The 14,597-nt window shown below is 41.8% G+C and overlaps 1 protein-coding gene across 2 annotated transcripts; it reads left to right on the forward strand.

Moving 5' to 3' along the window:
- Positions 1-1,138: 1,138 nt before the first annotated feature.
- On the forward strand, positions 1,139-7,268 carry LOC142312471 (uncharacterized). 2 transcript variants are annotated; one of them, XM_075351413.1, is made up of 5 exons: positions 1,139-1,601; positions 1,685-1,808; positions 1,892-1,989; positions 2,187-2,277; positions 6,396-7,268. In XM_075351413.1, the coding sequence occupies exons 1-5, from the start codon at positions 1,347-1,349 to the stop codon at positions 7,148-7,150; spliced, it is 1,323 nt and encodes a 440-aa protein (XP_075207528.1). In that variant the 5' UTR covers positions 1,139-1,346; the 3' UTR covers positions 7,151-7,268. The 2 variants fall into 2 exon arrangements, with proteins under 2 accessions (XP_075207528.1, XP_075207529.1); XM_075351414.1 differs by having other exon boundaries at positions 6,399-7,268.
- Positions 7,269-14,597: the final 7,329 nt, after the last annotated feature.

The raw sequence follows: 14,597 nt of genomic DNA on the forward strand, positions 1-14,597 counted from the left end.
TACACAGCCACAAACCTGGCACTGATTGTCCACAATTTCACTGCAACCACAGATCTGCCGCAGATTTATCTCTGTGTGTGACAAGGCCTTTAGTCGAGGAGTCGGAGGGTTGATTTACCAACTCCACAGCCCTGCTACTGTTCCCCAAGTGCATCTTTGTAGTAATAGTTCTTGACCTGAGAACTATAGTCCAGTGGGGATAGAGAGAAACGATGAGTAACATAGAAAGCAACTGCTTCAGTACCTAATGTTGGTTCAGCCAATTAATGACATTCTAGCCTGATAAAGAAATGAACGATCGGCCGTACAAACTTTTAATTTAGAAGGGTATATCATGGCATAGGTGAAATGTTTGGACACCAATATTCTTTTGACCTTCGTTACTTTTTGTCACCTGCTCTGCACTTCCAAGGAGAAGTTGGTGAAGCTTTGAACCTCTTCAACTCGAGGATCCTGTCCCGGTCTCGATAGTTGAGCAACTTGACAAAAGTACATGGCGGAGCACCAGGTGGCAGAGTTCGTAAAGGGATCCTGTATGCTCAGAAAACAGGGGAGAAAGAATCGACTCCGTAACTATCCCTGAGAACAGCTTCCAAGAACAAACATGGATCCTTGACCTAAACTTCTTATAGGAGCCCAATCAGCCTGTTGTTACATCTACGCAGGTGGTTTTCAGTGTCCTCCATCTAATTGTTTTGAGTAGCAGAAGTAGATTCTAAAGCCTCAACCTTTGCCCTGAGTGGTATGATTACATCCTCGAGATGAGACTTGATTCTCCACATCTGACATCCTTTCTTGTAGGTTCTGTACATCTGCACACAACAGATTAATGTCCTCTTGTAAATAATCAATCTTTTTCTCAATTTTATCGGTCCACATTTATTTATGGCTCTCAGGTATGTCTAGTATGTTAGAGATTCCCTCTAGTGGAGATACTACAGTATTGAGACCAGAGACAGATGAGTCAGAGTGATTTGAGGCTTGAATTTTTCTCTCACTCACAGATCCACAGTGTGCAAATTTCTCCAGCTTTCTGGCTATTTTATCTTGCTTTGTGGGAGGCATGACGTACGAAGTAGAAGTAGATCCAGCCAAGTATAATGTGTATTAGTGATATTTTACTTCCCTTATGGTTTTACATCAGCTTATCTCCTTCCCATTCAGAATATAGAATACTAATTATTTATATCCTCTCCATAAATTTCCCGTCAAGGATGGATAGGAACAGAGACAAGATGGCGGAGAGGATATTACACCTCACCCTAGAGATCCTCTTCCGGCTTACTGGAGAGGTGAGAGATTCTGATGACGTCACATTACATCATTCTTATCTATGGGAATAACAGATGGACAGAACTGGAGAGGTGAGGACTCTGGAAATGTCTGGAGTGAGATTTATTACTGTGTCTCTCCATAACCAGGATTACACAGTAGTGAAGAAGACCTCTAGTGAGCGCTGTCAGGCCCCTGTGTCTGAGGGATGGGGAAGACAACTGAGCCCAGTCACGGGGCCTCCACCTCACCCCCCGATACATGAGGACATCAATGACCAGAAGATCCTAGAACTCACCTACAAGATGATTGAGCTGCTGACTGGAGAGGTGACACTGCTGGGAATGCTGGGACATTATACAGTAACGCTATGAAGGGATCGGGGGGGTGACGGTATCATTGTATGTGTCAGGTTCCTATAAGGTGTCAGGACGTCACTGTCTATTTCTCCATGGAGGAGTGGGAGTATTTAGAAGGACACAAAGATCTGTACAAGGACGTCATGATGGAGGTTCCCCTGCCCCTCACATCAACAGGTAATAGACAGGACTAAATACACACGGCCTATAATTATCTGTATGTAAGGAATGAATTCAGTCCCTGTATGTGTCTCCTCCAGGTCTATCCAGTAAGACGACAACACCAGAGAGATGTCCCCGTCCTCTTCTCCCACAGGACTGTAAACAAGAAGACCCCGATGTTCCTCAGGATCATCAGGTAGATGGAGAGAAGGGGCCATGAAATCTCCCTATGATGTGTAGGCGGCTGTGAAGGTCTTGGGCTCAGTCTTGTTTTATCCTCCAGTATTATATGTGTTATGCTTGTGTAATGAGAGTGGTGGAGATGGCAGGATTAGAGCTGATCATAGATGGGACTTCTCCATCTGTCTGTGACTTTTACAATATTTGTTTCAGGGGGAAGATCTGCCCCATATTAATACTACAGGGACATATGTGAGGGGTGATGAGCGAATTAAAGAGGAGATTCCTACATTCGACTACCCAGGTGAGTAGTGACCACTAAATGTGGAGAAGTCTGAGACTCTTTTCATGCACTTTGTGGTTGATCGGTTGTTATTTATTGTATATTTTCGTTCCTTCAGCCAAAATACATAGTTACATATTTATTCATATACAGTCATATGAAAAAGTTTGGGCACCCCTATTAATGTTAACCTTTTTTCTTTATAACAATTTGGGGTTTTGCAACAGCTATTTCAGTTTCATGTATCTAATAACTGATGGACTGAGTAATATTTCTGGATTGAAATGAGGTTTATTTTACTAACAGAAAATGCGCAATCCGCATTTAAACAAAATTTGACCGGTGCAAAAGTATGGGCACCCTTATCAATTTCTTGATTTGAATACTCCTAACTACTTTTTACTGACTTACTAAACCACTAAATTAGTTTTGTAACCTCATTGAGCTTTGAACTTCATAGGCAGGTGTATCCAATCATGAGAAAAGGTATTTAAGGTGGCCACTTGCAAGTAGTTCTCCTATTTGAATCTCCTATGAAGAGTGGCATCATGGGCTCCTCAAAACAACTCTCAAATGATCTGAAAACAAAGATTATTCAACATAGTTGTTCAGGGGAAGGATACAAAAAGTTGTCTCAGAGATTTAAACTGTAAGTTTCCACTGTGAGGAACAGGAAGAAAACAGGTACAGTTCTTGTTAAGCCCAGAAGTGGCAGGCCAAGAAAAATATCAGAAAGGCAGAGAAGAAGAATGGTGAGAACAGTCAAGGACAATCCACAGACCACCTCCAAAGACCTGCAGCATCATCTTGCTGCAGATGATGTCAATGTGCATCGGTCAACAATACAGCGCACGTTGCACAAGGAGAAGCTGTATGGGAGAGTGATGCGAAAGAAGCCGTTTCTGCAAGCACGCCACAAACAGAGTCGCCTGAGGTATGCAAAAGCACATTTGGACAAGCCAGTTACATTTTGGAAGAAGGTCCTGTGGACTGATGAAACAAAGATTGACTTGTTAGGTCATATAAAAAGGCGTTATGCATGGAGGCAAAAAAAACACGGCATTCCAAGAAAAGCACTTGCTACCCACAGTAAAATTTGGTGGAGGTTCCATCATGCTTTGGGGCTGTGTGGCCAATGCCGGCACCGGGAATCTTGTTAAAGTTGAGGGTCTCATGGATTTAACTCAGTATCAGCAGATTCTTGACAATAATGCGCAAGAATCAGTGACGAAGTTGAAGTTACGCAGGGGATGGATATTTCAGCAAGACAATGATCCAAAACACCGCTCCAAATCTACTCAGGCATTCATGCAGAGGAACAATTACAATGTTCTGGAATGGCCATCCCAGTCCCCAGACCTGAATATCATTGAAAATCTGTGGGATGATGTGAAGCGGCGGTCCATGCTCGGCGACCATCAAACTTAACTGAACTGGAATTGTTTTGTAAACAGGAATGGTCAAAAATACCTTCATCCAGGATCCAGGAACTCACTAAAAGCTACAGGAAGCGACTAGAGGCTGTTATTTTTGCAAAATGAGGATCTACAAAATATTAATGTCACTTTTATGTTGAGGTGCCCATACTTTTGCACCAGTAAAATTTTGTTTAAATGCGGATTGCACATTTTCTGTTAGTGCAATAAACCTCATTTCAATCCAGAAATATTACTCAGTCCATCAGTTATTAGATATATGAAACAGAAATAGCTGTTGCAAAAACCCAAAAATAATTGTTATAAAGAAAAAAGGTTAACATTAATAGGGGTGCCCAAACTTTTTCATATGACTGTATAATATAGATGGTGACACCAAATAAAATGTATATATAATATACAGCTGGAATATGAAGATAATTTTTTATGCGAATGAGGTTTATTTCTTCACCATCTGCTGAGGGCTTTTAACCACTTTTGCAACTAGAGAAATATTAGCTATTAGAATCAAGTTTCTGTATGATAAGAAAATGGAGAACTTTTAAACAGATTTAGAAAATGAACGGCTCAGATGACCATTTTCTTTGGCTTTTGGCTTGGAATTCTGACTCATTTCATATTTGTATGTGAATTTTTTCCCAACACCCATGAGAAAGTGCTCCATCCTATTACTATATAGGAAGCCTAAAGCAAAAAATTGAGACAACTCCTACTTCCACCTCCAGTGGTCTTCCTGCCCTCTGGACAGATAAGTACGAAACACGTGGCTTGTACAACCATGGTCCAACCTTAGAGAAGTTCTGAAGCAGCTTCTAGGAGGGATTGCAGTGAGTATATTGGCCCTTGAGTTGTTAACATTTGCTTGGAGCAGTCTAGATATTTTGCCTCCAGTACTTCATGTCTTCGGTCTGGTGTTCGACCTACTGCCTTGTGTTTGAAGGGTGTTAAGCCTGTTGACTCATTTTTGGTGTTCTGCCTGCTGTCTTTCCCTTATGTCATGGCTTGATGTAGATTTTTTGCATTGTTGCTTGGCTTGGTTTAGTCTTTTGCCTAATGGCTTGGTTTAGCTTTAGACCTTTTAGCTTGGGTTGGCTTTTAGACTGCTTGCTTGTTATAATCTTTGGTAATATGACTTGATTTAGTTTATCCTGTTACCTTGTGGTTTTCTGTGGCCAGCTGTCTCCTGGCTTTTGGTGGCTCACTGTTTCTTGATGTGGTTTAATAATGAAGGAGTTTTTGTCATGGTAGTAATGGAGGGACTGGGAATCGGGACTCCTAAGCTGAACCTCAGGCTAGGGGAGCCCCTAACTGTCCCTCATCCCAGATGTACGCCTGATGGTGGTGAAGTCTGGACCCCAAGCATAGCCCTAACTCCTGGTAAGCCCTGATCTTATATCCCCACCCTGGGAGGGGGCCAGGACTGGAATGATAAATTTTCACGCAAGTAGACAGACAGGGAGGAACTAAAACTCATTCTCAAGACAAAATGTGAACAGGGCGGGGGGAAATAAGAAAAGGAAGGAAATACACAATGACAAGAGTATCTCCACAACACAGCACGATAGGATGCAACAGTGCTCCAGCAGCTGAATCACCATGCACTAAGATCGGTATCACTTTCGCTATATTCTGCCCTTTGGACAGCTAAGCTTGAAACATGTGGTTGTACAACCATGGTCCACCCTTAGAGAAGTTATGAACAGGCCGCTAGTAGTGATTGCAGTGAGTATATTGGCCCTTGAGTTATTAACATTTGCTTGGAGCAGTCTAGATATTTTGCCTCCAGTACTTTGTCTTCGGTCTGGTTTCGAAATGTTGCCTTGTGTTTGAAAGGTGTTCAGACTGTTGACTTATTTTTGGTGTTCTGCCTGCTGTCTTTCCCTCATGTCATGGCTTGGTGTAGATGTTTTTTTATTGTTGCTTGGTTTGGTTTAGTCTTTTGCCTCATAGCTTGGTTTAGCTTTAGACCTTTGGTAGACAACCTATGTCTAAGTCAATCCTTCTAGAAAGAGATGTATAGCCGACACTGTTACGCCAGATTTCATGAAACCATTCTAAACCCAGTGATTCGCCAACCTGTAGTTTAAACCATAACGGATCATGGCAACCATCCTACTTTGGAGTCGTAAGATAGGCAAGTGTGCATTATACAGTAGTGGTTTGTACCTGATTTCAAACACTTTTTTTTTAAATTCTGTGTTTGGTATGAACGCAGAACTTTACTTTTCAGGTTCGCTCATCTCTAAAACTGTCCCCATAAAAATAAAGTCTAAACTGCAGACATAGAGTAGGGGGAACTCAGCAGACAGATATAGTTTTGGAAAAAGATTCAGAACAACTGTGATAACTTACAGTATATAAAGATAGCTGTCAATCACTGATAGGACCACCCACTGGACTGAAAATCCCAGAAAGAGCAGGGGTCTAAATAATGAAAACACAAGTTATATTGAAGCTTTAAAAAATAAATAAATAAATAAAAAAAACAAAACTATATATCATATCTACCCTGCTCCATAACCTGGTGCCTGCACATTGGACTACATTTTCATGGTGAAAAGTTCACTTTAAATTGTAATCTGTCACAACTGCTTTTGTCAGTTGACTTGCAATTCTTATACAAAACCTTAATATTGATTTTTAATTTTTCTTAAAAAAGATTTCTGTAGAATTTCAAAATAAACTCAATTGTATTATCTTTAGCAGATGACTATGCTTGGAATCAAGAAGGACATCAAATATTTTCTGACTGTAAACCAAGTGATTATGGATTCACTCATGACACATATGAAGAGCCCACCATTAACCCGTATGAAAATTCAGACTCTCACAGCAAAGATCTATCATGTGATCCTTTTCAACTGGTCTTCTCTTCATTGCAGATTGTGAACCAAAATCAAAGAGTTCATCCAGGAATTATGCCATATTCATGTTCAGCATCCGGGAAATGCTGCAACCTTAAATCCGATCCTGTGACACATCAGCAAATTCACACAGCAGAGAAGCCATATTCATGTCCAGAATGTGGGAAATGTTTTACCCAGAAATCACATGTTGCTACACATCAGAGAGTGCACACAGGAGAGAAGCCATTTTTATGTTCTGAATGTGGGAAATATTTTAAACGTAAAGCAAATCTTGTTGAGCATCAAAGAATTCACACAGGGGAGAAGCCATTTTCATGTTCAGTATGTGGAAAATGTTTTAGCCAGAAATCAGTTCTTTTTAGACATCACAGACTTCACCGAGATGAGAAACCATTTTCATGTTCACAGTGTGGCAAATCTTTTAAAGAGAAGGCAGTTTTGGTGAAACATCAAAGAAGTCACACAGGGGAGAAGCCATTTTCATGTTTAGAATGTGGGAAATGTTTTACCCAGAAATCACATGTTGTTACACATCAGAGAGTTCACACAGGAGAGAAGATATTTTCATGTTCAAATGTTAAAACATTGTAAGCAACATAAAAAAAAAGAATACTGCTAATCCAGTCTTATATTCGTTCTAAAACCATGTTTTTTGTACATATCTATACTACACTACTCTGTACTGAACAATTTACTAGAAAGTTGAAACTGCGGAATTAAACACAAAAGTCAAAAACTTTTGTTTTTCTTAAAAAAAAAAAGGATATAATTTAAAAATGAATTTAAAAAATAATAAAATTAGGTGTTTATTTTTAGCAGATAACTATTCTTGGAGCCCAGAAAGAAATCAAATATGTTCACATTTCAAGGTAGGTGATTGTGAAATCTCACGTTATACTTTTGAAAAGCATGTCATTAATACATATATACAGTCAGCGCATCACAAGAAAAATCTATCATCTAATGTTTTTCAGCTGGTTTTATCTTCTGATTCATAGCAGATTATAAAGCAAAGCAGTTTTTTTTAGACATCACAGACTTCAAACAGGAAGAAAAATATTTTCATGTTCACAATGCGGTAAGGCTTTTAAACGGAAGACAGAGTTAGTTGACCATCAAAGAGTTCACACAGGGGAGAAGCCATTTTCATGCTATAAATGTGAGAAATGTTTTACCGAGAAACCACATCAGAGAGTTCACACAGGGGAGAAACCATATTAATATTTTACATCTATCTTATAAATTGTTCTGAAAAATCAGATCAAATATCAGGAGTCACAGAGGGAAGACATTTTTTTTTTATGTAGCGCATGTGGAAAGTGCTTCAATCGCTACTCAAATAAAATTGTGAATCAAAGATCTTTCTCACAGTGTAGACCAGTCATGTGGAAAATGTGAGAAATTTTCTATCCAAAAATCACTTCTTAGACATCAAAAAACTTTGATATAACAATTCTGTACATATCCATATCTTAAAGGATTATGCCGCCTTTCTCCTGGCAAATTTCACATTTACACTCTTCAACACAAATTTACAATGTTAAAAAAAAAAAAGTTGCAAGGACTTTTTTAATGGGGGAGTCCACTATTTTGACAATCACCTACTCATTCCCCTCAAAATAAATAAGCCTATACTCACCTCCAGTGCGGCCGTGGTTCCAATGATGTTTCCAGGGCCCACGAGACATTGACACGCGAGTCCCGCAACCAATCTTTAGCAGCTTCCTTTTACCTGCCTTTGGACATTTAACCCCTTCACCCCCGGCCACTAAAACGCCCTAATGACCGGGCCATTTTTTGCAATTCTGACCAGTGTCACTTTGACAGGTTATAACTCTGGAACGCTTCAACGGATCCTGGAGATTCTGAGATTTGTTTTTTCATGACATATTGTACTTCATTAAATCGTATAGACCTGGCTCACTATGTATTCGGGTGCTCTGGGGAAACAGTCAGTCGATCAAAATACAAAATTATCCCCGGCACTCCAAGAGAAAGAGAAACAATGTCTGGGTATTTTTTTGGATCTGGATCTTGGGTAGAACATAAAAGACGGGTGTTACGGGGTTAGACTTGATGAGATACTCAGCCAATTTCTTATCAATCGTGCCCTGTGATAAGTGGTAATCCACAATATCCCTGATCCGATCGCGTATTTGAGGAGTGGGGTCTCGAGGGACGGGCAAATAAGTAGAGTTATCACGTAGTTGCCTGTAAATCTCAGAGAGGTAATATGTTTTGTCCAGAATGACAATGGAACCCCCTTTGTCAGCTGGCTTAATTACTATAGTTTTGTTGTTTTTGAGTTCCCTGATGGCTTTGTCTTCTTCAGGGGTATTATTGTGTCTGATCTTATATTGGCCCTTATCAATATCCTGCAAAATTTTATTCATATCATTGGAAACCAGAGAAATGTAAGTCTCAACGGGGTGATATGACCTGGGGGGATGAAAGGTACTCGTGAGACTGAGTTTGAGATCCCGGAGACTGAAAGTGCCAGAACCCAGGCTTACGTCCTCAGGGGTCGTGTCCCCCTCTGAGGAGGCAAAATGGGCTTTGAGACGGAGATTCCTGAAAAAGCATCTCATCTCCTGGTCCACCCTGAAGGGATTGAACTTAGGAGTGGGACAAAACGAGAGACCCCTTTGCAACACCTGTGATTCAATGGGTGAAAGGTTGTATGACGAAATGTTAAACACCAAGTTATCAACAATATTGTCATTTACAGTGGTCATACCTGTGATCTGGTCTGCATACGAGGAAAATGACCTGGTCTTCCTCTGGCTCCTCCTCGTTTTTCTCCTGGGGTGTGTCTGGCCCCTAAAAAACGGTTGGATGACGTAGGGTAGGAGTCACTATCAGAACCAGAGGAGGCCGAGAATCTGTGAAAGTTAGGGCGATGGGGAGGATTAGTGTCCTGTGAGCGCCACCTGTAGACACGATCTTTAAGATAATCCTCTTGATCCCTGATGAACTTCGTCCTTTTACGTTCCTGTAGATTTTTCTGGAAGGCGTCGATAGATTCTCTGGTTTTCTGTCTCAGTCTGTCCCACTCGGCATTTGGTAAGGTGTTAGAGAATTGGTCTTCGATGGATTTGATTTTGGGTTCCAATTCGCTTATCTCTTTCTGGAGAAACTCAATGGTCAATATAATCACGTCCATCGAGCATTTGTTTAAGATACTTTCGTACTTGGTACAGTATTCGGGGTTATCCGAAAATAAGGTAGGACGAAGGGGTACTCTGAGGCCTCTCGGGATTCGTTGGACTTTATGGTACTCGGCTAATGTAGCGCAATGTAAGTCCAAAGCTGAGTATCTCCTTAGCTCCTTTTCATAGTCGCGGGTACGAATCTCTTCAGTAGGAACTGATAAAAAAGTGCGTGGTGTGGTGACCCTTGACAGGATATTTGTCACCTCTTCATTAGCATATGAAAAAGTATTGAAAGACATTGAGGTCAAAAAATTACGGATTATAGGAGCCCAGGAAAAAATAGAATCCAATAAATCGTATAGACCTGGCTCACTATGTATTCGGGTGCTCTGGGGAAACAGTCAGTCGATCAAAATACAAAATTATCCCCGGCACTCCAAGAGAAAGAGAAACAATGTCTGGGTATTTTTGATATTTTTTATTGTGTGATAGTCTTATCTCGACGTTTCGGTCACACCTTGACCTTTATCAAGAGAATCAATCAGACTATAGAAAGAGAACATAAAAAAACAGAAATTAATACATAATACAGGAAATAAATTGTCTTTTTGTGCACATTGTATATAAGTAACCGGAGCTGTGTCTCCTGGTAATTATTTCCTGTATTATGTATTAATTTCTGTTTTTTTATGTTCTCTTTCTATAGTCTGATTGATTCTCTTGATAAAGGTCAAGGTGTGACCGAAACGTCGAGATAAGACTATCACACAATAAAAAATATCAAAAATACCCAGACATTGTTTCTCTTTCTCTTGGAGTGCCGGGGATAATTTTGTATATTGTACTTCATGTCAGTGGTAAATTTAGGCCGATATTTTTTACGTTTATTTGTGAAAATTTAGGAAATTTTGCGAAAATTTTGAAAATTTCACAATTTTCAAACTTTGAAAATGTATGCCCATAAATTTGAGAGATATGTCACACAAAATAGTTACTAAATAACATTTCCCACATGTCTACTTTACATCAGCGCAATTTTTGAAACAAAAATTTTTTTCGTTAGAAGGGGTCAAAGTTCATCAGCAATTTCTCATTTTTCCAACAAAATTTACAAAAGAATTTTTTTTAGGGACCACATCACATTTGAAGTGACTTTGAGAGCCCTAGGTGACAGAAAATACCCAAAAGTGACCCTGTTCTAAAAACTGCACCCCTCACACTGCTCAAAACCACATCCAAGAAGTTTATTAACTTTTTAGGTGCTTCACAGGAACCAAAGCAATGTGGAAGGAAAAAATGAAAATTTTACTTTTTAACACAAAAATGTTACTTTAGCCATACAATTTTCATTTTCACAAGGGAGAAAAGAGAAAGTGCACCATACAATTTATCGTGCATTTTCTCCTGAGTATGCTGATACCCCACATGTGGTAAAAATCTATTGTTTGGGAGCACTGCAGAGCTCGAAAGGGAAGGAGCGCCATTTGAATTTTGGAACGCAAAATTAGCTGGACTCATTAGCGGACGCCATGTCGGGTTTGAAGACCCCCTGAGGTGCCTAAACAATGGAGCTCCCCCACAAGTGACCAAATTTTGGAAACTAGAGCCCTCAAATAATTTTTCTAGATGTTTGGTGAGCACTTTGAACCCCTGGGGGCTTCACAGAAGTTTATAATATTGAGCCGTGAAAAGAAAAAAAAAATTATTTACCACAAAACTGTTGCTTCAACTAGGTAGTTTTTTATTTCACAAGGGTATCAGGAAAAAATGCACCATGAAATTTATAGTGCATTTTTTCCAGAGTAGACGATACCTCATATGTGGTGGAAAGTAATTGTTTGGGCGCATGGCGGGGCTCAGAAGAGAAGGAGCACCATTTGACAGCAAAATTGGTTGGAATCATTAGCTGACGTAATGTTGCATTTGGAAACCCCCTGAGGTACCCAAACAATGGAGTTCCCCCACAAGTGACCCCATTTTGGAAACTAGACCCCTCAAGGAATTTATCTAGATGTTTAGCGAGCCCCAAGGGGCTCCACAGAAGTTCATAATGTTGAGCTATGAATACACTTTTTTTTTTCACCACAAACGTGTTACTTGAACCATGTAGCTTTTTTTTTTTTACAAGGGTATCAGGAAAAAATGCACCATAAAACGTATTGTGCAATTTCTCCTGAGTACGCAGATACCTCACATGTGGTGGAAAGTAATTGTTTGGGCGCATGGCGGGGCTCAGAAGAGAAGGAGCACCATTTGACAGCAAAATTGGTTGGAATCATTAGCGGACACCATGTCACGTTTGGAGACCCCCTATGGTGCCTAAACAGTGGAGCTCCCCCACAAATAACCCCATTTTGGAACTAAACCCCTCAAGGAATTTATCTAGATGTTTGGTGAGCCCCTTGTACCTCCAGGGGCTCCACAGAAGTTGATAACGTTGAACCGTGAAATTTTTCTTTTTTTACCACAACATTTTTGCATGAATCAGGTAGCTTTATATTATACAACGGTATCAGGAAAAAATGTACCATAAAACGTATTGTGCAATTTTTCCTGAGTACGCAGATACCTCATATGTGGTGTAAATCAATTGTTTGGGCGCATGGTGGGGCTCAGAAGAGAAGGAACGCTATTTGACTTTTCAAACGCACAGATGCGGTGCACTGATCGGCCACTGCAGGACGCACGGTCAGATGAAATACAAACAGCGTCGGGGATACGGAAAAAAAACCCCAAACAGTCACGCCAAAAATTGAGCAGGGATGCCGATCCGTTATGTGCATCCCTGATCAGCGCTCGGCGGGACGCACGGACAGATGCGATACAAAAAGTGTCAGGGATACGGAAAAAAAGTCATGCCAAAAATTGACCATGGATGCAGATACGTTATGTGCATCCCTGATCAGCGCTTGGCGGGACGCACGGACGGATGCGATACAAAAAGCGTCGGGGATACGAAAAAAAAAAAGTCACGCCAAAAATTTTGCAGGGATGCAGATACGTTATGTGCATCCCTGATCAGCGCTCGGCGGGACGCACGGACTGATGCAATACAAAAAGCGTCGGGGATATGAGAAAAAAAAAGACGCACGGACGGATGAGGTGTAAAAATGGACTTGGGATACAGAAAGAAAAAAAACAACAAAAAAAGTTATACTCACAGTACCCAGAGGATTAGCAGGTTGATCACTGACCAGAAGAACTGCAGGAGAAACAGAAGGCAAGCGAGATGGACAGCTTTACAGGAGCAGCAGGCAGGACGTTGGACAGCTCTGCAGAATACCCAGGAAGGACCCAGCGATGGAGGCAGATGTGATCGGGCCAGTGAAGACCTCGGACGACCCGGTGAAGACAGGTAAGAGGATGTCGGGGGGAGAGCAGAGGGGTAGGGGGAGAGCAGAGGGGGAGTGGGGGGGATACCGGAGAAGGAGCTGCAGAAGCAGAATAGAGATCATGGGGGAGGCAGGCAGATCGCGGGGGGAGCAGATTGGGATGTCGGGGGGCAGATCGGGGCGTGGGGGGGCAGATCGCAGGGGGGCACGGGCAGGGGCTATCACGGGAGCGCGCAGGGGGCGTCACGGGAGCACGCACGGGCTGCAAGGTGAGCACAGTACTCACAGTACGTGGAGCAGGAGCAGTGACATCAGCGGCAGCAGCCGTGGCGTGGTACCACAAGTACCAGCCAGTCCACGCTGCAGACATGTTGGGGGGGGCTTCCCAGACCAGCAAAGGCCTGGGGAGGGTGGCCACCTGCAGATCAGACCGCCCCACTGCACACTGATTGGAGCGATTGCGCGTCATAGCACGATCGCTCCAATCAGTGCTGCAGGGGCTGGGGGCGACATGTTTGAGGTCCACCTATGATCTGCTGTAGCTGCTACAGCATCTCATAGCTGGATCTCACAGTATCGCACTAATTCAGGCATTATTTTTGCCGAAATTAGTGCGAACGATGTGGTTGGTGGTTCAGATTTGAACAGCCAATCACATCGATTGTCGATGGGGGGTGGCGATGCCACCCCCCCTGGGGTCAAGCAAAGGTCCCCTGCTGTAAGAAACAGCAGGGGACATCATTTGAAAGCCGTTGGCCACGGCAATCAAATGAACTTTAGGCAGTAAAGTTACGTCCCTGGTCGTTAAGTCATGTTAAAATAGGACGTAATTTTACTGCCCGCGGTCGTGAAGGGGTTAAGTAATTAACAGGATGTGAGCTCTGTGATTGCCACTCACTTCTTGTTCATTACTTAAATGTCCGAAGGTGGGAAGAAGGAAGCCAGCGGTGATTGGTTGTGGGAGTAGTGTGTCATAATGTCATATGGTCCTAGGAATGTGACTTCCGATCTGACACCGCTGTTCGGAAGTCCTGTGGACCGATGAGGTTAAAGTAGAACTCTATGGCCACAATGATCAAAAGTATGTGTGGAGATAAAAGGGCACAGAATTTAAGGAAAAGAACATCTCTTCAACCATTAAGCATGGGGATGGATCAATCATGCTTTGGGGTTGTGTTGCAGCCAATGGCATTGGAAACATTTCACGGGTATAGGGAAGAATGGAGTCAATGAAATTTCAACAAATTCTTGATGCAAACATAACACCATCTGTAAAAAAGCTGAAGTTGAAAAGAAGATGGCTTCTACAAATGGAAAATGATCGTAAACACATCAAAATCCATAATAGACTACTTCAAAAGGCGCAAGTTAAAGGTTTTACAATGGTCTCAGACAGTGGCGTAACTAGAGTTTGATGGGCCCCGGTGCAAAGTTCAGACCTGGGCCCCCCCTCCACGTACACCGACACTTAGGGTACGGGATATTGACACTGACACTCGGGGTACAGGATAATGATGCTGACACTGGGCTCTTACCCACAGCACCCAGATTTCC

This window comes from Anomaloglossus baeobatrachus, chromosome 5, assembly GCF_048569485.1.
Source record: "Anomaloglossus baeobatrachus isolate aAnoBae1 chromosome 5, aAnoBae1.hap1, whole genome shotgun sequence".
In the NCBI taxonomy this organism is placed as follows: domain Eukaryota; kingdom Metazoa; phylum Chordata; class Amphibia; order Anura; family Aromobatidae; genus Anomaloglossus; species Anomaloglossus baeobatrachus.